A 25,195-nucleotide genomic window follows, 5' to 3' on the forward strand; every position below is an offset into this window, starting at 1 on the left:
GTATGATTAAAAAGTTTGCAGATGAAAAAAAAATTGGCCGCGTGATTGATAATGGAGAAGATATAGACTGCAGGAAGATATCAATGGACTGATGGGCAGAACAGTGGCAAATGGAATTCAATCCTGAGAGTGTGAGGTAATGTATTTTGGTGGGTTAACAAGGCAAGGGAATTACACATTAAATGGTAGGTCACAGAGATGTAGAAGAACAAAGGGACCTTGGAGTGCATGTCCACAGATCCCTGAAGGTAGCAGACCAGGTAGATAAGGTGGTTAAGAAGGCATACGAAATACTTGCCTTTATTAGCCGAGGCATAGAATACAAGAGCAGTGAGGTTATGCTTGAACTGTATAAAACACTGGTTAGGCCATAGCTAGAGTACTGCATGCAGTTCTGGTCACATTACAGGAAATATGTGATTGCACTAGAGAGGGTACAGAGGAGATTTATGAGGATGTTGCCTGGACTGGAGAATTTTAGCTATAAAGAAGATTGGATAGGCTGGGGTTGTTGTCTCTGGAACAAAGGAGGCTGAGGGGAGACCTTATTGAAGCGTATAAAATTATGAAGGGTCTAGATAAAGTGGATAGGAACGACCTGTTTCCCTTCGCAAAGGTGTCAACAACCAGGGGGCATAGATTTAAAGTAATTGATCGGAGGTTTAGAGGGGATTTGAGGGGGAAAAATTTCACCGAGAGGGTGATGGGGGGTCTGGAACGCACTGCCTGAGAGGGTGATAGAGGCAGAAACCATCACCACATTTAAAAAGTACTTGGATGTGCACTTAAAGTGCCGTAACCTACAGGGCTACGGACCAAGAGCTACAGACCAAAAGTTGGATGGCTGGATAGCTCTTCTTCAGCCGGCAGACACGGTGGGCCGAACTGGCCTCCTTTTAGGCTGTAAATTTCTGTGATTCTAATTGCCCTCAAGAAGCTTCTCCAATCTATCCATGTAACTGAAGTCCCTCATTCTTGGAATCATTCTCGTAAATCTTTTCTGCACCCTCTCTAAGGTCTTCACATCCTTCCTAAGGTGTGGTGACCAAAATTGGACACAATACTCCAGTTGGGGCCAAATCAGTGTTTTGTAAAAGTTCATCATAACTTCCACACTTTTGTACGCTACCTCTATTCATGAAGCCCAGGTCTCGTAAGCTTTTGTAACGGATTTCTCAATCAATCCTGCCATCTTCAAAGATTTGTGCACATATACCCCTATGTCTCTCCGTTCATCCACCCCCTTTAGGATTGCAGCCTTTAGTATATATACACACACACCGCAAATCTTTCATTTCGAGCAGTTACTGGATCTCAACACAATTTCAATGTCTCTCAATGTATCTCACAAAAATTGCACACCAGATCCATTTTGAACAAGACTGATAAAGACTTGCATTTATATAATGCCTTTTAAGACCACCGGACGTCTCAAAGCACTTTACAGCCAATTAAGTACTTTTGGAGTGTAGTCACTGTTGTAATGTGGGAAACGCAGCAGCCAATTTGCACACAAGCAAGCTCCCACAAACAGCAATGTGATAATGACCAGATAATCTGTTTTTTTGTTATGAAGTCTCACACCCAGAGCCGTAAAGTTAAAATAGGCAATGATAGATGCTGTGCCTTTTATGATATCGAGGGATAACTATTAGGCAGGAAACCAAGAGAACTCTCCATTTATCCTTCGAATAGTGCCTTGGGATCTTTTACACCCATTTAGGTCCCGGCTTAATAGACTCAACTGAATGATAGCATCTGTAACAGTGCAGCACTCCCTCAGTGTTCCTGTAGTATCAGCCCAGATCATGTACCAAAATGGGGCTTAAACCCACAACCTTGTGACTCACAGGTGAGAGTGCTTCCCACATTCTACCCTACGTAAACTAGAGGTGATCCAAAACTCAGCTGCCTGTGTCCTAACTCACACCAAGTCCCGCTCACCCATCACCCCTGTGCTTGCTGACATACATTGGCTCCCGGTTAAGCAACGTCTCAATTTCAAAATTCTCATTCTTGTTTTCAAATCTCTCCATGGCCTCGCCCTCCCTATCTCTGCAATTTCCTCCAGCCCCCCCCCCCCCCCCACCCCCACCCCCCCCCACCCCCCCACCCCCACCCCCCCTCGGGGATCTCTCAACAATTTTGGACCATAAACCCTGCCCCTATTTTTTTCTTTTCCATGGCAGCTGATGATTCTGCCATCTCCATTTACACTGTATCTAGACTCATCTTTTGTTTCTTAACTTGTCCATTACCATCTCCTTTTGTCTTGCACCATCATCCACTTTTGTCTCTTAATCTCTTGTGTCTTCCATCCTATCAGACCTTCCCTTTTGTTCTTTCCTCCCCTCCCTCCCCCTATACTTGCTTAAAAATCTGTTACATTGCTTCCGGTTCTGACGAAGGGTCACCGACCTGAAGCGTTAACTCCTGTTTCTCTCTCCGCAGATGCTGTCTGACCCGCTGAGTGTTTCCAGCATTTTCTGTTTTATCACAGTACGCCAGATGTGGTCTAACCAGGGCTTTGTACAGCTGTAGCAAATCTTCCTCCCCATTATATTCTAGCCCTCTAGTTATAAAGGCTAACATTCCATTCGCTTTTCTGATTATTTTTTGTACCCGACTACATTTTAGTGATCGGTGTACACGGACCCCTAAATCTCTCTGCACCTCCACTGTTGCTAGCTTTCCACCATTTAAAAAATACTCGACCTATTCTTTTTTGTCCAAAATGGATGACCTCACTTACCTGGGTTGAAATCCATCTGCCACTGTTTTGCGCACTCACTTAATCTATCAATGTCTCTTTGTAATTTTATGCTCCCGACTACACTACTTACTATACAACCAACCTTTGCGTCATCGTCAAACTTGGGTATATGGCTCTCTATTGTATTATCCAAGTCATTAATAAATATAGTGAATAGTTGAGGCCCCAGCACAGATCCCTGGGGGACACCACTAGTCACTTCCTTCCAATTCGAGTACATACCCGTTTATCCTTGTCATCTACCCACTTTTCTTTTTCTTTTCTGATCAGTAAGAAACCTTTGCCGTTGTTATCAATTAGGTTAATTTAAGGGTTAAGTCATGGCAGGAGAGCCCAGACCCGTGTCATGCTCCTCCTGTGCTATGTGGGAAGTCAGGGACGCTTCCAGTGTCCCTGATGACAACATGTGCAGGAAGTGTATCCAGCTGCAGCTCCTGACAGACCACATTGCGGTACTGGAGCTGCGCATGGATTCACTCTGGAGCATCCGCGATGCTGAGGATGTCATGAATAGCACGTTTAGGGAGTTGGTCACACCGTAGGTAAAGATTACACAGGCAGATAGGGAATGACTGACCATCAGGAAGAGCAGTGGAGGGAAGGTAGTGCAGGGGTTCCCTACGGTCATCTCCCTCCAAAACAGATACACCATCTTGGGTACTGTTGGGGGAGATGACTCATCAAGGAAAGGCAGCAGCAGCCAAGTCCATGCACAGGAGGACAGGAAAAATGGGAGAGCTATAGTGATAGGGGATTCTATTGTAAGGGGAATAGATAGGCGTTTCTGCGGCCGCAAACGAGGCTCCCAGGATGGTATGTTGTCTCCCTTGTGCAAGGGTCAAGGATGTCTCTGAGCGGCTGCAGCGCATTCTGGAGGGGGAGGGTGAACAGCCAGCTGTCGTGGTACATATAGGTAAAAAACGGGATGAGGTCCTACAAGCTGAATTTAGGGAGCTAGGAGTTAAATTAAAAAGTAGGACCTCAAAGGTAGTAATCTCAGGATTACTACCACGTGCTAGTCAGAGTAGGAATTGCAGGATAGCTCAGATGAATACGTGGATTGAGAAATGGTGCAAGGGAGAGGGATTCAAATTCCCGGGACATTGGAACTGGTTCTGGGACCAGTACAAACCGGACGGTCTGCATCTGGGCAGGACCGGAACTGATGTCCTAGGCGGAGTGTTTGCTAGTGCTGTTGGGGAGGATTTAAACTAAAAAGGCAGTGGGATGGGAACCTATGCAGGGAGGCAGAGGGAAGTTAAAAAGGGGGCAGAAGCAAAAGGTAGGAAGGAGAAAAACAAGAGCGGAGGGCAGAGAAATCAAGGGCAAAAATCAAAAAGGGCCACAGTACAACATAATTCTAAAAGGACAAAGAGTATTAAAAAAACAAGCCTGAAGGCTCCGAGTCTCAATGCGAGGAGCATTCGTAATAAGGTGGATGAACTGACTGCGCAGATAGCTGTTAACGGATATGATGTAATTGGGATTACGGGAACATGGCTCCAAGGTAACCAAGGCTGGGAACTCAACATCTAGGGGTATTCAACATTCAGGAAGGACAGACAGGAAGGAAAAGGAGGAGGGGTAGCATTACTGGTTAAAGAGGAGATTAACGCAATAATAAGGAAGGACATTAGCGTGGCCGATGTGGAATCTATATGGATTGAGCTGTGAAACACCAAAGGGCAGAAAACTTTAGTGGGAGTTGTGTACAGACCACCAAACAGAAGTAGGGATGTTGGGGATGGCATCAAACAGGAAATTAGGGACGCGTGCAATAAGGGTACAGCAGTTATCATGGGTGACTTTAATCTGCATATTGATTGGGCTAACCAAACTGGTAGCAATACTGTGCAGGAGGATTTCCTGGAGTGTATTAGGGATGGTTTTCTAGACCAATATGTCAAGGAACCAACTAGAGAAGTCATCCTATACTGGGTCTTGAGCAACGAGAGAGGATTAATTAGCAATCTGGTCATGCGGGGCTCCTTGGCGAAGAGTGACCATAATATGGTAAAATTCTTCATTAAGATGCAGAGTGACACAGTTAATTCAGAGACTAGGGTCCTGAACTTAAAGAAAGGAAACTTCGACGGTATGAGACGTGAATTGGCTAGGATAGACTGCAGAATGATACTTAAAGGGATGACGGTGGATAGGCAATGGCAGACATTTAAATATCACATGGATGAACTACAACAATTGTACATCCCTGTGTGGCGCAAGAATAAAAAAGGTAAGGTGGCTCAACCGTGGCTAACAAGAGAAATTCGGGAAAGTGTTAAATCCAAGGAAGAGGCATATAAATTAGCCAGAAAAAGCAGCAAACCAGAGGACTGGGAGAAATTTAGAATTCAGCAGAGGAGGACTAAGGGTTTAATTAGGAGGGGAAAATAGAGTATGAGAGTCAGCTTGCAGGGAACATAAAAACTGACTGCAAAAGCTTCTATAGATATGTGAAGAGAAAAAGATTAGTGAAGACTAATGTAGGTCACTTGCAGTCAGAATCAGGGAAATTCATAATGGGGAACAAGGAAATGGCAGACCAATTGAACAAATATTTTGGTTCTATCTTCACTAAGTAAGACACGAATAACCTCCCGAAAATACTAGGGGACCGAGGGTCTAGTGAGAAGGGGGAACTGAGGGAAATCCTTATTAATCAGGAAATGGTGTTAGGGAAATTGAAGGCACTGAAGGCCGATAAATCCCCAGGGCCTGATAATCTGCATCCCAGAATACTTAAGGAAGTGGCCCTAGAAATAGTGGATGCATTGGTAGTCATTTTCCAACATTCTATAGACTCTGGTTCAGTTCCTATGGATTGGAGGGCAGCTAATGTAACCCCACATTTTTAAAAAGGGAGAGAATGTTGGAATCAATTATTAAAGATAGCAGTGCATTTGGAAAGCAGTGACAAGTCCGCATGGATTTATGAAAGGGAAATCATACTTGACAAATCTTCTGGAATTTTTTGATGATGTAACTCATAGGGCCCAAGTTTCCACAAGAAAAAAAATGGGCGCCCCTGAGCTGGGCGCCCGTTTTTCGCGCCTAAAAAAATCCTCGGTATTCTCCACCTACTTACAGGTCCTCTGGTCCTCGACGCAGCCAGCACGAGCTGTGGGGGGGGCGGAGCCAGGTCCCGGCGCTGAAAACAGTGCCGGGACCTCTGCACATGCGCGCTACAGTCGGCACGCAAGTGCAGTAGCTCCAGGCGCCGAACTGTGTGGGAGGGGCCCGAAGCATGCAGCCCCTAGCCCTGGCTGAATGGCCTCACTGGGGCTGCGTGAATAAGGCTCCTCCCACGGCCAACTCCCCCCACCGACCAGACACCCGCCCCCCCCGACCAGACACCCGCTCCCCGCCCGCCCCGACACCCGCTCCCCCCCCCCCAGACCCGACACCCGCTTCCCCCCCACCCCCGACTAGACACCCGCTCCCCGCCCCGACCCCCGCCCCGACCCCCCCCGCTCTCTCTCTCTCTCCCTCCCCCTCTTCCCTCCCCCTCCCTTCCTCCCCCTCTCCTCTCCCTCCCCCCCTCCCCCCCCTCTCTCTCTCTCCCTCTCCCTCTTTTCTCTCTCTCTCTCTCTCCCTCTCCCTCTCCCTCTCCCCCTCCTGCTCAGCGGCACGAATGGCTGCAGAATTCTCCCTGGCTGAAGCACTTTCACACAGGTAGGAAGATGGTTTATTTAATCTTTTCTTGGCTTATAAATGTTTATTTAGGTTGGATTTATTTGTATAATATTTGTAGAAGTATAAATAAGGATTTATTGTCGAATTTAATGAGTTCCTTTCTCCCCCCCCCCCCACCTCGTTCTGGACGCCTAATTTGTAACCTGCGCCTGATTTTTTAATGTGTAGAACAGGTTTTTTCAGTTCTACAAAAATCTTCACTGGCTCCATTCTACTTTAGTTTGGAGTACGTTTTCACTGTGGAAACTTTCAAATCAGGCGTCAGTGGCCGGACACGCCCCCTTTTGAAGAAAAAATTCTGTTCTAAACTAGAACTGTTCTACCTGACTAGAACTGCAGAAAAAAAAATGTGGAGAATTGCGATTTCTAAAATAGTCCGTTCTCCACCAGTTGCTCCTAAAAATCAGGCGCGAATCATGTGGAAACTTGGGCCCATAGAGTGGACAAGGGAGAACCAGTGGATGTGGTGTATTTGGACTTTCAAAAGGCTTTTGACAAGGTCCCACACAAGAGATTAATGAGCAAAATTAAGGCACATGATATTGGGGGTAATGTATTGACGTGGTTGGCAGACAGGAAGCAAAGAGTGGGAATAAACAGGTCCTTTTCAGAATGGTAGGCAGTGACCAGTGGGGTGCCGCAGGGTTCAGTGCTGGGACCCCAGCTATTTACAAAATACATTAATGATTTAGACGAAGGAATTGAATGTAATATCTCCAAGTTTGCAGATGACACTAAGCTGGGTGGCAGTGTGAGCTGCGAAGAGGACACTAGGGGGCTGCAGGAGGACTTGGACAGGTTAGGTGAATATACTGCATCTGCCATGCATTTACCCAATGTGGATAAGTGTGAGGTTATCCACTTTGGTTGCAAAAACAGAAGGCAGATTATTATCTGAATGGTGACAGATTAGTAAAAGGGGAAGTGCAACGAGACCTGGATGTCATGGTACATCAGTCACTGAAAGTTGGCATGCAGGTACAGCAGGCAGTAAAGGCAGCAAATGGCATGTTGGCCTTCATAGCGAGGGGATTTGAGTATAGGAGCAGGGAGGTCTTACTGCAGTTGTACAGGGCCTTGGTGAGACCACACCTTGAGTATTGTGTGCAGTTTTGGTCTCCTAATCTGAGGAAGGACATTCTTGCTATTGAGGGAGTGCAGCGAAGGTTCACCAGACTGATTCCCGGGATGGCAGGACTGACATGTGAAGAAAGACTGGATCGACGAGACTTATATTCACTGGAATTTAGAAGAATGAGGGGGGATCTCATAGAAACATATAACATATTGACGGGATTGGACAGATTAGATGCAGGAAGAATGTTCCTAATGTTGGGGAAGTCCAGACCCAGGGGTCACAGTCTAAGGATAAGGGGTAAGCCATTTAGGACCGAGATGAGGAGAAATTTCTTCACTCAGAGAACTGTGAATCTGTGGAACTCTCTACTACAGAAAGTTGTTGAGGCCAGTTCGTTAGATATATTCAAAAGGGAGTTAGATGTGGTCCTTACAGCTAAAGGGATCAAGGGGTATGGAGAGAAAGCAGGAATGGGGTACTGAAGTTGCATGATCAGCCATGATCATATTGAATGGTGGTGCAGCTCGAAGGACCGAATGGCCTACTCCTGCACCTACTTTCTATGTTTTTATGTTAACCAATCTCCTAACCAGGTCAACAATTTGCCTTCAATTCCATGAAATTTAATTCTAGGTAACAGTCTCTTATGTGGAAACGTATCGAATGCCTTCTGGAAGTCCATATAAACTACATCCATAAACATTCCCCTGGCTACTACTTTAGTTACTGCCTTAAAAAATGCAATTGGGTTCGTTGGACGTGATCTCCTTTTACAAATCTCTCTCTAATCTGTTTTTTTTTTAATACAACTGGGTTCAAATCTGATCTGGACTGAAGGAATGAAGGTGCCCTCTGTCCACAGGCCAATGAATAGGACACCCAGACACTTCTGACTACATCCTTCTCGAACAATGACAGGAATTCAGTACAGGGGCAGGGAGGTGTTGCTACAGTTGTACAGGGCCTTGGTGAGGCCACACCTGGAGTATTGTGTACAGTTTTGGTCTCCTAACCTGAGGAAGGACATTTTTGCTATTGAGGGAGTGCAGCGAAGGTTCACCAGACTGATTCCCGGGATGGCGGGACTGACATATCAAGAAAGACTGGATCAACTGGGCTTGTATTCACTGGAGTTCAGAAGAATGAGAGGGGACCTCATAGAAACGTTTAAAATTCTGATGGGTTGAGACAGGTTAGATGCAGGAAGAATGTTCCCAATGTTGGGGAAATCCAGAACCAAGGGTCACAGTCTAAGGATAAGGGGTAAGCCATTTAGGACCGAGATGAGGAGAAACTTCTTCACCCAGAGAGTGGTGAACCTGTGGAATTCTCTACCACAGAAAGTTGTTGAGGCCAATTCACTAAATATATTCAAAAAGGAGTTAGATGTCGTCCTTACTACTAGGGGGATCAAGGGGTATGGCGAGAAAGCAGGAATGGGGTACTGAAGTTGCATGTTCAGCCATGAACTCATTGAATGGCGGTGCAGGCTCGAAGGGCCGAATGGCCTAGTCCTGCACCTATTTTCTATGTTTCTAATCAGCTCAAATTTCTTTAAGTGCTCAGTCACTCTGTCTTTAATTATATATTCCAATAACTTCCCCACAACAGATGTTAGACCAACAGGTCCATCATTTCCCCTCTCACCTTTCTTAAATAATGGAGTTAAATAATGATGCCGACACCGAATGTCTAAAATGCGAAAGGTTCCACACCCCAGCACTAAATGGCACCAAAATTAAGAAAAACCTTGTACAACTGGCAGTGAGGAGATATCTCACTGTTTGTGCCAAATGAAACTCTCCAAATGTTTTTTTTATTACAACGGAGTTCAAATCTGATCTGGACTGAAGGAATGAAGGTGGCCTCTGTCCACAGGCCAATGAATAGGACACCCAGACACTTCTGACTACATCCTTCTCGAACAATGACAGGAATTCAGTGTGTCGAAGGATGAAGTCAATCCTTGCAATCTCACACACCTCCCAAGTGGCCAGTTCAAGAACAACTAGCACAGGTCGGAGAGTCAGTCTATCCATTCCGTGCAACAAGCTGGGTGACCGACAGAGGCAAGAGTAAACTGAACTCAGAAAATGGAAGGCAAAGTACATTTTCTTCCTAGGATTCTCGTAGCTAAAATCAGCAACACAATGGGATGTTGGCTGGGCGCAATCTTACGCAAGTTGTGAACTTTATTGATGACATTTCAAACTTCATATATTTTTCAGTCAGTTCAACTAGTTTGTTTTTTAAATTATCATAGAATGATACAGCACAGGAGGCCATTTGGCCCATTCTGCCTGTGCCGGCTCTTTGATAGAGCGATCCAATTAGTCCCACACCCCCCTGCTCTAGCCCCAAATTTTTCCTTTGCGTATCTATCCAATTCCCTTTCCAATGTTACTATTGAATCTGCTTCCACCGCCCTTTCAGGCCACAACAACTTGCTGTGTAAAGAAATGTTTCCTCATCTCCCTCTGGTTCTTTTGACAATTATTTTAAATCTGTGTCCTCTGGTTAGCGAGCCGCCTGCCAAATATCCAAGAGGGAGCCACATGTACCTCTATTTATAAATTTTTAGTCTAACAATCTTCATAAGCGGCCTAATTGTTCTGTACAACATATTATCTCATTGACATTGTTTAAAGGAGATGGTCAAGAAACTACAATAAAATTACAACTCAACACTCCTGCGCTGCAACTGTTACAGAAACAATAGATTTCTGCTAGTCAAGGGTATTAAGGTTACGGAGCCAAGGCAAGTGGGTGGAGTTAGAACACAGATCAGGCATGATCTCATTGAATGGTAGATCAGGCTCGAGGGGCTTAATGGCCTCCTCCTGTGCTATGTTCCTCTGCACATTTTCACTCTCGTAAAAATAAATTTGATTTTTAATTCCCTTCTAGGCAAGTTGCACAAGGTTATATATGTTTACATAGGATATATGGCACAGAAACAGGCCATTCGGCCCAACCAGTCCATGCCGGCGTTTATGCTCCACTTGAGTCTTCTCCCATCTTTCCTCATCTAAATCTATCAGCATAACCCTCTATTTCCATCTCCCTCATATACTTGTCTAGCCTCCTCTTAATGCATCTATACTATTTGCTTCAACCATTCCCTGTGGTAGCGAGTTCCACATTCTCACCACTCTTTGGGTAAAGAAGTTTCTTCTGAATTCCCTATTGGATTTCTTGGTGACTATCTTACATTGATGGCCTCTAGTTATGCTCTTCCCCACAAGTGGGAACATTCTCTCTGTTCATAATTTTAAAGACCTCTATTAGGTCACCCCTCAGCTTTCTTTTTCGAGAAAAGAGACCCAGCCTGTTCATCCTTTCCTAATATGTATATCCTTGGATAACTTCCCTACTTTTCAATTCTATACCTCCAGAAATAAACCCTCGTGCTTGGTTTGCTTTTTTTAACGGCCTTGATAACCTGTGTCACAACTTTTAGTGATGTGTATTTGTACTCCGAGATCGCTTTGATCCTCTACCCCACCCAGACTCTCAGCCTGTAAGTAATGTGACCTACATTTGTTCTTATCAAAATTTAATACCTCACATTTATCTGTGCTGAACTTCATTTGCCAATTATATGCCCATTCTATAAGTTTATTAATGCCCTCCATGTTTTGGATGAGATGTTAAACCGAGGTCCCATCTGCTCTCTCAAGTGGATGTAAAATATCCCATGGCACTATTCCGAAGAAGAGCAGGGGAGTTATCTCCAGTGTCATGGCCAATATTTATCCCTCAATTAACATAACCAAAAGAAAACTGATTATCTGGTCATTATCACATTGCTGTTTGTGGGAGCTTGCTGTGCGCAAATTGGCTGCTGTGTTTCCAACATTACAACAGTGACTATACTTCAAAAAAGTACTTCATTGGCTGTAAAGCGCTTTGAGATGTCCGGTGGTCGTGAAAAGCGCTATTGAAATCCAAGTTTTTCTATTTTCCTGAAATGTGTTGTAGTCCACCTGAGTATTGACTATCCTCCCCAATTTGGTGTCATCCGCAAATTCAGAAATTCTGTTTTTGATTCCAAAGTCTAAATTGTTAATATAAATTGTTGGCACTAACCGGAGGTGGAAATAGACCGGGGAAAATAGGTGGAGGGGGGATCATAAAGTTTGCTCCTGGAGGCTGGAACATCGGCACCTGGTTTGGTGGTTGACTTGTTTCTGGGGCTTTCCAGATGCCTTCTTTGTTAAGTCGGTGCGTCCTATAGGAGAATGGAGTCCCTGCAAGCAAACACAGAAGGCAGCTTAAAACCCAAATCCTCTTTCCATCTTGCAACATATAACCTGACTATCATCTTTACAATGCAACAGGTTCAGACAGACATGATGTCATTTTAATTAACTTTACGCTCTCCTGACCATTCTCAAGCTGCCCATGGATTAGCATCTGCAATTGGTACTCGCACGTTTCAAGATTCCGTGCTGGATGTCATCCACGTCGACAAGGGTTGGATATACAGCGAGACAAGTTCAGGGTTCTGTCCAGAGCCTATAGGGTTGCCAATTCTGGGAGGTTTCTTAACATGAATGCCTGCCTCCAACCACCCTTATCCTCCGCCCATCGAGTATACAAACTAGGGTTGCATTCCCTGGGATTTAGAAGGTTAAGGGGAGATCTGATAGAAGTTTTCAGGATATTGAGGGGAACAGATAGGGTAGATAGAGAGGAACTATTCCCGCTGGTTGGGGATTCTAGGGCGAAGGGGCATAGTCTAAACATTAGAACCAGACCTTTCAGGAGTGAAATTAGGTAACATTTCTACACACAAAGGGTGGTAGAAGTTTGGAAAACTCTTCCCCAAATGGCAATTGATGCTACACCAATTGTTAATATTAAATAGGAGGTCGATAACTTTTTGTTAACCAAAGATATTAAGGGATATGGGGCAAAGGCGGGTATGAGGCGTTAGCCTCAGCCATGATCTCACTGAATGGCGGAACAGGCTGGAGGGGCTGAATGGCCTTCTCCTGTTCCTATGTTCCTTGATATTACGTTTGGCGACGTGCAAACTTGAATGGGGGGAAAAAAACTCTCAAACGGGCACACTTTGCGCTGGATTGCTGACTGTGCCCAAAGTGGAAACTCGTGGCCTGTGCAGTCTAGGAGGCATTAATATACAAGTGCTTATATTGCCACCCTGTTTATTTTGTTTGAAGAGTTCAGTGGGGATTGGCCATTACAGATAGGTGACAGCTGGATTGTCAGGTGGCTATTATATGGGCAGTCGTGCCCTGGCTTTATGCACCGGGTTAGCTGCCACTGGGACAGTAGGTGCTTTACTTGGAGTCAGTTTCTGAGCAGCTCTGCATTATCAACGGATGCAATCAGGAAAGATGCATTTTTTTTAAACCAGGGACAAAATAAATTACTGTCTCAAGGGTAAGAAACGATACTGGTCAGAGGACAGATGTCAGAGTGGAGATACGGAGTGAGGTGCCCTAGGAGTCAGTACTGGGACCACTACTGGTTCTAATTTACATCAAGGACCAGGATTCAGCAACTCAATGAAAAATGATGAAATATTCAGATGATGCCAGACGAGGAGGGGCAGTGTGATCACAGCTCGGAAATTACAGAATGAGTTGGGTAAAATATACAAGTGAGCGGAACAGTGGGTGAGGGAATTTAACTCAGAGAAAATGTAAGGTGTGACACATGGGATGAAAACAAAGGATGAATCCCGTGTGCTCCATGAATGGAGCTGAAAGAGACCCAGGAGGCTCAGTAAACATAAGAACATAAGAATTAGGAACAGGAGTAGACCATCAAGCCCCTCGAGCCTGCTCCGCCATTCAACAAGATCATGGCTGATCTGGCCGTGGACTCAGCTCCACTTACCCGCCCGCTCCCCATAACCCTTAATTCCCTTATTAGTTAAAAATCTCTCTCTCTGTGACTTGAATACATTCAATGAGCTAGCCTCAACTGCTTCCTTAGGCAGAAAATTCCACAGATTCACAACCCTCTGGGAGAAGAAATTCCTTCTCAACTCGGTTTTAAATTGGCTCCCCCGTATTTTGAGGCTGTGCCCCCTAGTTCTAGTCTCCCCGACCAGTGGAACCAACTCTCTGCCTCTATCTTGTCTATTCCTTTCATTATTTTAAATGTTTCTATAAGATCACCCCTCATCCTTCTGAACTCCAACGAGTAAAAACCCAGTCTACTCAATCTATCATCATAAGGTAAACCCCTCATCTCCGGAATCAACCTAGTGAATCCTCTCTGTACCCCCTCCAAAGCCAGTATATCCTTCCTTAAGTAAGGTGACCAAAACTGCACACAGTACTCCAGGTGCGGCCTCACCAATACCCTATACAGTTGTAGAAGGACCTCCCTGCTTTTGTGCTCCATCCCTCTCGCAATGAAGGCCAACATTCCATTCGCCTTCCTGATTACCTGCTGCACCTGCAAACTAACTTTTTGGGATTCATGCATCCAAAGCCGGCGAACTGGCAGGAGCTGGAGGCCAAGGTCGCCGCTCGCCTAGGGCGCTGGACAGGACTGCTCCGAGTGCTGTCCTACAGGGGTCGAGCGCTAGTCATAAACCAGCTGGTGGCCGCAATGCTGTGGTACCGGCTGGTCACTTTGACCCCTCCCCCTGCGTTTGTCGCCAAGATACAGAAGAAGCTGGTGGACTTCTTCTGGAACAACAGGAAGCACTGGGTCTCTGCCGCGGTCTTGAGTCTCCCGCTTGAGGAGGGCGGTCAGTCGTTGGTGTGCGTCAGCGCCCAGCTCGCGACTTTCCGTCTTCAGACCCTGCAGAGATACCTTTACGTCGAGCCCCCTCCTAGGTGGTGCGCTCTGGCGAGGTATTTCTTCCGCCAGCAGCTCGACCTCAATTATGACACGCAGCTCCTGTTTGTGAACTTGGGGGGTGCCAGGACCGCCCTCCGGGAGCTGCCTGTCTTTTACAGGGAACTCATCAGGGTCTGGAACAAAGTCTCCACCAAGCGCAGCTCTCCGCCGGCTGGAGTGGCGGCCGTCCTGCAGGAACCGCTGCTCGGGAATCCGTACCTCCACGGCCGAGGCTTTATGTGGCGGTCGGAAGAGAGGGCTGTGGCTGGTGAGGTGACCAGGGTCAGGGACCTGCTCGATGGCGGAGGAGCGGGCTGGATGGCGCCAGACACGCTGGCGCGGCGCCTAAACTCTGCCAACGTCCGCCACGCGGCCGATGCCATCGAGTCGCTAAAAACAGCTCTGGGCCCTGACTCCGTTAGGTGCATCGAGGAGGCTCAAGCACATGGGGAGATCCCGTCCGAACTGACCCCCGTCCGGACGGAATTCCTCATCGGCGCCAAACTCCGGAACCTCCCTCGGGGGCCGGCGCCTCACAACTTGAGCCGCCTCGGGGAAATCCCCTCCGTGCCTTTCAGTTCCGCGCGGAGGGGTTTCCTGTACGGGCTGCTCCTGCACACCCTCAACTTTGCCATCCTCGCCGGCCGTCCGGACACGCCATGGCGTACCATCTTGCCGTCCGGAGGAGGCGGGGGTCCCCGATGGAGGGCACTCTACGCAGGGGTCCTCCCACTATTCATCGGGGACTTGGCCTGGAGGGTGGTGCACGGAGCAGTGCCGTGCAACAAATTTTTAAGCCGGTTCACGGACTCCCAGGCCGCCTGCAATTTCTGCGGTCTGGAGGAGTCCGTGTTCCATGTTTTTATGGAGTGCACGAGGTTGCAGCCCCTGTTCCATTATTTGAAGGGGCTGCTCCTGAAATTCTGGCTGCACTTCAGTCCCACTCTCCTGATCTTTGGGCACCCTGTGCGGAGGGGAGCGGGTAGGTCCGAAGGCCTCCTCGTAGGACTGCTCCTGGGCACGGCCAAGGGTGCCATCAGCCGGTCCAGGCAGCGGGCGGTCGAGGGGGTCGTTCAACCTGACTGCCTGCCTCTCTTCCGCTCTTACATCCGGTCCAGGGTGTCCTTGGAGATGGAGCACGCGGTGTCCACCGGTACGCTCGCGGCCTTCCGCGAGAGGTGGGCACCGGAGGGACTGGAGTGCATCATCACGCCCGGCAACCAAATTTTAATTTGATTTTACGTTTTAAAGTTAATTTGTTTTAATTGCCGGTGCTTTTAGTGTCCCCTTCCCTTTTATAGGGGGCACTGGGGAAAAATTGTGATTTTAGTGCCCAAAAAAAAAAAACAAAAAAAAAGAAAAAACACCAAAAAAAAACACAAAAAAGGGGGAAAAAAAAAGGGCCTTGTAAATGTCTGGAGTGTCACCCAGGTCGGGTGGCACCGTTTAATGTTTTATGTTTTCACAGATAAACTCAAAAGAGTTTCATGCATCCAAAAAGAGTTTCATTTACCAAAAAGAGTTTCATGCACAAGGACCCCCCAAGGTCCCTCTGCACCACAGCATGTTGTAATTTCTCCCCATTCAAATAGTATTCCCTTTTTTTGTTTTTTTTCCCCAAGGTGGATGACCTCACACTTTCCGACATTTTATTCCATCTGCCAAACCTTAGCCCATTCGCTTAAAAGGGTCAAGGGTTATGGGGAGCGGGCAGGGAAGTGGAGTTGAGGCCAAGATCAGATCAGCCATGATTTTATTGAATGGCGGAGCAGGCTTGAGGGACCAAATGGCTTCCTCCTGCTCCTATTTCTTATGTTCTATGTTATGTAAACAACGCTAAACACACCCAACCAGTACAGAGCGGCAATCAACAGGGCCCTGAATTAGAGCCAGGACAGGAGCAAACGTGCCAGGAGGGTTAATGATCAAGCTCAGGGCCCTGCTCAGATCACAGCTTGAGCACCGGCTCCAGCTCTGGTCACCAAGAAATGAGGGAGATATTCAACTGCTGCAGGCAGTGCAGCGAAGAGCCTCACATCTGGCCTCCAGAGTCAGGGTCTGAGTCATTGGGTTACTCAGCTGGACGGACTGGGGTGGGGTGGACAAAACTGGTCTACAGGTTGAGGCAACTTTGAATCACGTAGCACAGGAGGCCATTTGACCCATCGTGTCTGTGTCGACTCTTTGATAGAGCTACCCAATTAATCCCACTTCTCCCTGCTCTGTCCCCACAGCCCTGCAAAGTTTTCACCTTCAAGTATTTATCCAATTCCCTTGCGAAAATGACTACTGAATCTGCTTCCAGCGCCCTTTCAGGCAGCGCGTTCCAGATCACAACAACTCGCCGTGTAAAAAAATTCTCATCTCCCTTCTAGTTGTTTTACCAGTCACCTTAAATCTATGCCCTCTGGTTACTGACCCTCCTGCCACTGGAAACAGTTTCTTCTCATTTACTCTATCAAAACCCCTTCATAGCTCCAACCAGATGTTGTCTGTCTTTGGACTGTGGTGAACAATTTGGTCTTCGGTCAGAAACGGGAGCTGGGTGTTTTTGGTGGGGGGGGGAAACGGAGGTGGGAGATGGGAAAATGGTCATTTGAAGCCATTATCATTTGTTTTTTTTTAAAATTCGTTCTCAGGATGCAGGCGTCACTGGCAGGGCGAGCATTTATTGCTCATCCCTAATCGCCCTTGAGAAGGTGGCGGTGAGCCGCCTTCTTGAACCGCTGCAGTCCGTGTGGTGAAGGTGCTCCCACAGTGCTGTTAGGGAGGGAGTGCCAGGATTTTGACCCAGCGACGATGAAGGAACGACCGATATATTTCCAAGTCAGGATGGTGTGTGACTTGGAGGGGAACGTGGAGGTGATGGTGTTCCCATGTGCCTGCTGCTCTTGTCCTTCTAGACGGTAGTTGGCTACAGGCAGGTCGCTGTGCTTGGGGTGGGAGCATGGGGCGGGGTTAGAGAGTTTGTGTGGAGTGAGTTTCCAGCATCTTAAAAAGTGTTAGGAATGTGGGATAATCCCCAAACTAGATAACAAACCCTAGATTCTATAGTAACTGTGTGTATTATGTAGAAAGAATCTGAAATTCATTATGTCTGAATGGAATATAAAATCATGCCAGCAAACTCACTTTTAGTAACAAGAAGTTAACGATACTGACAGAAACCTTTTGTCTAACTTCATAATCCTGCATTGGTGAAAAACACACATCACATTAAGCACCACATTCATTCTTAATATTGCATTTTCTATCAGGAGGGAGTTAACATATCCTGTAAGGTTTGATTAAACTTTGGCCTTCAGTGCAAGCTGTCAAATAAAGAGACAGTCTGCAACTAGACTGTGTTAGACTGGAATTCAAAGGGTAGTACAATAGGAGAGAAATAATCACACTCACTTGCAGGCCTCCCAGAGGGAGCCTCGTCCTTCTCCTCGGTCTCCAGCTTCCAAGTCACTCTCTTGACGTGAGATTTGGCTTTCACCGCAGTGCTCTGTGAACCTGCTTCACTCTCGGCCTTGAGTTTCTCGGGCTCTGTCGATTCCAGGAGCGGAATCTCCTCCCACTCCCTACTGCTCTCAGTATTCATCCATTCTACCTTTCCCTCCGAAGATTCAATTCCGATCGCCTCACTCCACGCTGCCTCTTGCTCGTCTATACTGTCTGACACAGTCTCGTGGTTTGCTTCACTCTTCTGAGAGCACGTACCTGTTGCACAGCTCTCAGGGTGCTCATCCCTAGAACAGGTCACTGCCTCATCATCTGGAGGGCTGGAGCTTTGTAGTTCCTCAACTGTACTCATGTCCATAGATTCTTTTGTGTCATCTACATATACCATTGGCTCAGCAGAGTAAGAATTTTCAGTTACAGGTAAAGGTGTTTCGGATTTAGCTGGAGAATGTTCGTCAAATGATTCAGCTTCAGGTTTCAAAGCTTCATTTACACACAAAGGTGAAATTTCCTCTTCTTTGCCAAGGCCTATTAGGGGAATAGAAACCTCATCTGCAACAGCATGTTCTTGGTAACAAGGACTTTTGATTTGGAAATACTCAGACACAACACTTGGACTTTTTATTTCTGTTTCTGCTTGACTTATGCATGAGTCAATACTTTCCCAAACGTGACCCACTCCAACTAAAACATCAATAGTGTTTTCTCCCAAGCTCTCACTCTTGCAGCTCGACTGCTTGCTTTGCTCAAGAAGTTCGATCTGTTTTTCTTCTTCATCATCTTCTTGTACTTCATCAATGTATGGTGTAGATTCCTCTTTAATGGCGACTGAACGGGACGTGATCTGAACAATCGGTATAACGTAACGTTCCTGCAAGCTTTGAGTATTGCAAGAAATGAGCAGATTCTGTACCAAGGCTTCCCTCTCAGAAGGCTCATGACTTCGAGGTGGTGAAGCTCTCTTATGCTCTTCATCCGTCTCACCAAATTTTACCTTTTCTTGACAGAAAGTCCGTTTTCTTTCTACTTCTGGGAATTGCCATTTTGCGTGCGAGTACCTATCTCGGGATCTTGATCTACTCTGGTCTTTAGACCTCGAACGGGTTCTGGATCGAGTTCTTGGTTTCCTTCTGTCCCCGGATCTAGATCGAGTCCTTGATCTTCTTTTTTCTCTAAATCTGGCTAATCTTCTCCTCTCTCTGGAACTTGACCTAGTGCGCGATCTCCTCTTATCCCGAGAGCTGGATCTAGACCGTGATCTCCTTTCTCTAGAACTAGACCTGGACCAGGACCGTTTCTTCTCCCGAGATCTAGGCCATGGTTTCTTCTTATCTCTGGATCTAGACCATGATCTCGAGCGTCTTCTCTCCCGTGACCAGGAAGTTGATCGTCTGCTTCGTCTTTCATATTGTTCCCGGCTTTGCTCCCGTCGGTACTGACCTCTCTTTCCTTTCTCGCTGCTGCTCCAAGAGTGTCTGTAGGAGCCTTTGTGATCCCTTGACCCTGAAACATTCCTTCTTCTCTTGTGGCTATCTGTAGATGCACCAGAGGAGGAACTGCCCGACCTTCGTTCTCTGGATCGGGATCGGGATCGCCGTCTCCTTTTTTCCTTGCTCCTATCGGCTTTTGATTTCCGCCGCTTGAACTTCTCACAGCTGCTGGACCGAGACCGTGACCTAGATTTTGATCTCCGCCGTTCCCTCGAGTGCGATCTCGGCTTCTTCCGTTCCTTCGATCTTGAGCGCGATCTGTAGCCCTTGCGTTCTTCGGAGACAGAGTTCTTGCATTTGTGTTGGCTGTGGGAACTCGATCGTGAGCGCGACCGTGAACGCACCTTGGATTGGGTGTGGAGCTTTTTAGTCACTGTTTTTCTTAGTTCATTTTCTGGTGAGATGTCTGCATCAGTTCTCACATTAGTGGGGACAGGCTTGTTGACAACTTGCAAAGTACCCTCATCAGAGCACACACAAGAAGAAACACCATCACTGTCTGCATTTACTGTCTGTTGTTCAGGCTTGGGTCTGTCTTCAGAAGATGTCGAAGAGCTGCAATATGTCTGGTTTGCGTGTGCACTGTCCCACTTTCTCACAGCAGATTCTGCACCCAATTTCATATCCTCGTCTCCAATACTAGCTTGAGATTCACTATTAGACTCCACATCAGAGGCTGGAGAAGGTACAGATAAAGATTCACAACTATCAGGACTCGCAGTTGTCAGAGCTTCAGTTTTGATTTTACACAGCTCAGTTTGCTGTGCGCAAGATAGCGGAGTAGTATCAGTATTAAAGTAAAGATTGAATGTATTAGCTGTGTGTTCATCTCCTTCAGAAGTCCCAGTAGCAGGGCTGGACACTGGGGACGTGCACTCAGATCTGGACTCATTCCGATCAGGGGTGGAATTAAATGAACATGGGTCGGAGCCCGTGGGCTCAAAAGGATCATATATATCATCGCTTTCTTTTTTTATACTGAGTTGCAATCGTGAAGTATTCTTGCCTCTTTTGCTACAATGCTGGAGTTCATCATTCGTGGGTTCAAATGGGTCATAGGCGTCCAACTTGGGCAAGCGAGTCGAATGGTCTGTGCCACTCGCCACCTTTGTACAGCTCTGACCGGACCAGCTGGAATCCAGGTCGTGAGCCTGGAGCTCTCCTCGGGAAGTACTGGAACAGCTAGCCGAGCCTGTGGTGGGTGAAGATCGACGTCTCTGCTGGACGGGTCTCTCACTGTCCTTTCCCCTGCTGTTTGCCAACTCCGTGGGTCTTGCAGTCTGGGTACTCTGCTCACTGCCCGCGAGTCTGTCTGTACAGGCTCGAGGTATTCCATTGCTCTGTTTCCCACCAGGCTGCAAACCTAAACTGCCAGCTTGGTTCTTGATCTTTGGTATCCGAGGAAGTTCCGATATATCGAGCCTCCGGGGAGATGGTTTGGATGGAAATCGGTTCAGTGTGCCCACGCTGGTTCTGAACTGCAAACTGGAGGCACTGTTTAACCATTTGAAAGGTGTAAAGCCACTGGTGCTCTTCTGACTGTCCCCAGCACTTGTACTAAATCCTCCTGTTCGATGTGTATTAGGCAAAGCAACAGACTGGCCAGGCCTGGAGCTAACTGATATTTCAGGCATCGGAGTAAATGTTCCCGAAAAGGCCGGTCTCAAATTGTTGGATGCAGTTAGTTGCTTCGGCTTAGATGTTAAACCAGATGTTGACGGCAACGTTGCCAAGGTGGGTTTCGCGGCGGTAGCCAGGCCAGCAGTTTGAGGGGTGCTTATAGAGTTCCCTGAGATACAAGCACTGGTCGACGAACATTCACCAGAGGTCTCACCTGTCCTGCTGCCACTCGATGTCAATTGTGCAGCTTGTCCTGATGCAACAGCAGAAAGGAAATGGGAAAATGAATACGTGGTACAACACATGCTCCTGAAGTTCACTTCTAACATTTCATTCCAAAAACAGGTCTGCACCTAGAGGTTTTAAAATCTTTAGGAATGTGCTGTAACACAAAGCTTTCTATAATCTTTGTTATGAGACGTTAATTTTTTACATTCAATTCTGGGCACCACACTTTAGGAAGGATGTCAAGGCCTGGAGAGGGTGCAGAGGGGATTTACCAGAATGATACCAGGGATGAGGACTTCAGTTATGTGGAGAGACTGGAGGAGCTGGGATTGTTCTCCTTAGAGCAGAGAAGGTTAAGTGGAGGTTTAATAGAGGTGTTCAAAATCATGAGGGCTAATGTGGAGCAGACAGGTGGGCTTTTGTGGACTGGGACGGGATGGTGGGCTATTGTGGACTGGGACGGGATGGTGGGCTATTGTGGACTGGGACGGGATGGTGGGCTATTGTGGACTGGGACGGGATGGTGGGCTATTGTGGACTGGGACGGGATGGTGGGCTATTGTGGACTGGGACGGGATGGTGGGCTATTGTGGACTGGGACGGGATGGTGGGCTATTGTGGACTGGGACGGGATGGTGGGCTATTGTGGACTGGGACGGGATGGTGGGCTATTGTGGACTGGGACGGGATGGTGGGCTATTGTGGACTGGGACGGGATGGTGGGCTATTGTGGACTGGGACGGGATGGTGGGCTATTGTGGACTGGGACGGGATGGTGGGCTATTGTGGACTGGGACGGGATGGTGGGCTATTGTGGACTGGGACGGGATGGTGGGCTATTGTGGACTGGGACGGGATGGTGGGCTATTGTGGACTGGGACGGGATGGTGGGCTATTGTGGACTGGGACGGGATGGTGGGCTATTGTGGACTGGGACGGGATGGTGGGCTATTGTGGACTGGGACGGGATGGTGGGCTATTGTGGACTGGGACGGGATGGTGGGCTATTGTGGACTGGGACGGGATGGTGGGCTATTGTGGACTGGGATAGTGGGCTACTGTGGAGTGAGATAGGATGGTGGGCTATTGTGGAGTGGGAGGTAGACTAACGCAGACTATTCTGCTCCAACTAGAAACTGATAGAAAAACGAGCTCTCATAGAACTGAACACAATGGTTAGAGAGAAGGGGGAGTAGGAAGAGAGAGAATAGGTTGATGTCCAAACAGGTTTTCTCAATAACTAGAAAGTGAAAACTGGTGGGTGACGTATGGAGAACACCCACAGTGGGCCAATGAAAAGCAATAACCAGATAACGAGCAGGGAACTAGAAAGATCATGGAAGCAAAAACAAATAAGCTGACCTGCATTCTTCCATTGGAAACAGAAGTTAGCTTAAGACTTTAAGATAAATGACTTGGTGCTGTATTTTAGAGAATACCTCGATTTTTAGGCTTTAGTGTTCCATCCCTATTGATCACGACATTGGAACTGTCCATCAGTAAGACATTCTGCCCGGCTAGGATACTTCCCAACACGTCTGGTACAGACGTGGCTTCTGCTTCTGCCTCCTGAGCTACAGCTGGAAGTCTTCCATTTCTGTCACATAGAAAAAAAAGATGTCATCTCTGTTTAAACATTCCCTACCACACAGACTAAGTCGCATCTGACCATTCTGCTGTAAGACTCACTGCCCGGAAGTACCAAGAGATTGTTTGGATTACAGCTTGAGGGGACTCGTGTGGCAGCGCGCACCTTGTGGAAGAGCACAGAGTCCTGTCTGCCTACACAAACAGCCGAGTGTGCAACAATACTAGCAGGCTTCTTCCCTCAATAACTTCAGTCGTGCACAAACTGCTAAAGGGCCCCCGAGATCTTCGTGTATCAACACTGGAATCAGGGTTGGGTTGATTGGGCCCTAAAACTCAGCAGTTCAAGTCCAATGGCCACATGACAACAAATGTGATACACTATAAACCCAACTGATCATCGCAGACAGGGAACAAACAGCTTCCGGCTGGAGCTATGAAGGGCTCTGATAGAGTCAATAAAGAGCTGTTTCCAGTTGCTGGAGGGTCGATAACCAGAGGACATAGATTTTAGGTACTTGGCAAAAGAAGCAGAGAGGGGAGGGATGAGGAAAAAAACATTTACGCGGGGAGTTAACATCTGGAACGCGCTGCCTGAAAGGGCGGTGGAAGCAGGTTCAACAGTAACTTTCAAAGGGGAATTGGATAAATAGTTGTAGGGAAGAAATGTGCAGGGCTGTGGGGAAAGAGGAGAGTGGGATGAATTGGATAGCTCTTTCACAGAGCCGGCACAGGAAATCTGTGCTATTCAATGTTTCTATGATTTTCTGGTGATTAAAATTAAGGGTATATTTTCCTAGGATCCACTCCCTGCAATGAGACTCCACATTCATCCTTGGATTTAAATCCCTAGATATGGTATTAAAATGTGAGATGGGACCCGAGAGGAGAGCTCAGTGAGTTAGTCGAGGATGATGGCAGGAATACTGTTTTGCTTCAGTATTTACAAAAGAGGATATAGAGAAGATAAATCCTCAATTGGTTAAAAGCCAGATGAGAGATGTTATAAATAAGCAATGGGTTAGTGTTAGAGAAGTTAGTTAAGGGGAACAAAGTGATGCAACCTGATGGGATAAATCTAAGGATCCCGAGGGGAATGGAAGGAGGAACAGCAGAGGCACTATAATTTATACGTCAGGGGTCCATTGAGAATATCTGTATGTCGGAGGACAGGAGAGTGGCCAATGTAATGCCCACTGTCAAACAGGGAGACAGGGCTAACCTGGATAATCACAGGGCAGTTCATTTAACATCTGTGGTTGGGAAAAGTTATGGGATCATTAACTGAAGATGAAATTAATAAATATCCAAATAGAAAAGAAAATAATTAGAAACAGCCAACACGGATTTTGGAAAGAATGGTAGTGCTGGACAAAATCTGCCACGCCATGAGAGATTGATTAGTGCTGAAGGGGGAAAAAACCATTTCTATTGCGAGTGAACTTAAGAATATAAGAAATAGGAGCAGGAGTAGGCCACCTGGCTCCTCGAGCCTGCTCCGCTATTTAATAAGATCATGGCTGATCTGATCATGAACTCAGGTCCACTTCCCTGCCCGCTCCCCATAACCCTTTACTCCCTTATCGCTCAAAAATCTGTCTATCTCCGCCTTAAATATATTCAATGACCCAGCCTCCACAGCTCTCTAGGGCAGAGAATTCCACAAATTTACAACCCTCAGAGAAGAAATTCTTCCTCATCTCAGTTTTAAATGGCCGGCCCCTTATTCTGAAACTATGTCCCCTAGTTTAGTCTCCCCTATGAGTGGAAATATCCTCTCTGTATCCACCTTGTCGAGGCCCCTCAGTATCCTATATGTTTCGAAAAGATCACCTCTCATTCTTCTGAACTCCAATGAGTATAGGCCCAACCTACTCAACCTATCTTCATAAGTCAACCCCCTCATCTCCGAAATCAACCTAGTGAACCTTCTCTGAACAGCCTCCAATGCAAGTATATCCTTCCTTAAATACGGAGACCAAAACTACATGCAGTACTCCAGGTGTGGTCTCACCAATACTCTGTATAGTTGTAGCAGGACTTCTCTGCTTTTATACTCGATCCCCCTTGCAATAAAGACCAACATTCCATTTGCCTTCCTGATTACTTCCGATACCTGCATACTCACTTTTTGTGTTTCATGCACAAGGACCCCCAGGTCCCTCTGTGCTGCAGCACTTTGCAATTTTTCTCCATTTAAATTATAATTTGCTTTTCTATTTTTTCTGCCAAAGTGGATAACCTCACATTTCCCCACATTATACTCCATTTGCCAAATGTTTGCCCACTCACTTAGCCTGTCTATATCCCTTTGCAGATTTTTTTGTGTCGTCCTCACAATTTGCTCTCCCACCCAACTTTATAACATCAGCAAACTTGGCAACATTACACTCGGTCCCTTCATCCACGTCATTGCGGCCCATCAACAAGTAACAATTCACCAACGCC

At 46.9% G+C, this 25,195-nt stretch overlaps 1 protein-coding gene across 4 annotated transcripts in view; it reads right to left on the bottom strand.

The window, feature by feature from the left end:
- The window catches only part of phrf1 (PHD and ring finger domains 1), a 165,930-nt gene that overhangs the window by 29,317 nt on the left and 111,418 nt on the right, over positions 1 to 25,195 (bottom strand). For 3 of the 4 annotated variants that reach the window (XM_070899433.1, XM_070899431.1, XM_070899432.1), the window contains exons 13-15: positions 22,600 to 22,757; positions 17,772 to 21,185; positions 11,637 to 11,797 (exon numbers count right to left, since the gene is read on the bottom strand). In XM_070899433.1, coding sequence (XP_070755534.1) covers positions 11,637 to 11,797; positions 17,772 to 21,185; positions 22,600 to 22,757 — 3,733 coding nt within the window. The remainder of the gene's footprint in view (positions 1 to 11,636; positions 11,798 to 17,771; positions 21,186 to 22,599; positions 22,758 to 25,195) is intronic. The other variant, XM_070899434.1, reaches the window with a different exon arrangement.

The sequence above is a fragment of the Pristiophorus japonicus genome, chromosome 14, assembly GCF_044704955.1.
Source record: "Pristiophorus japonicus isolate sPriJap1 chromosome 14, sPriJap1.hap1, whole genome shotgun sequence".
Classification (NCBI taxonomy): domain Eukaryota; kingdom Metazoa; phylum Chordata; class Chondrichthyes; family Pristiophoridae; genus Pristiophorus; species Pristiophorus japonicus.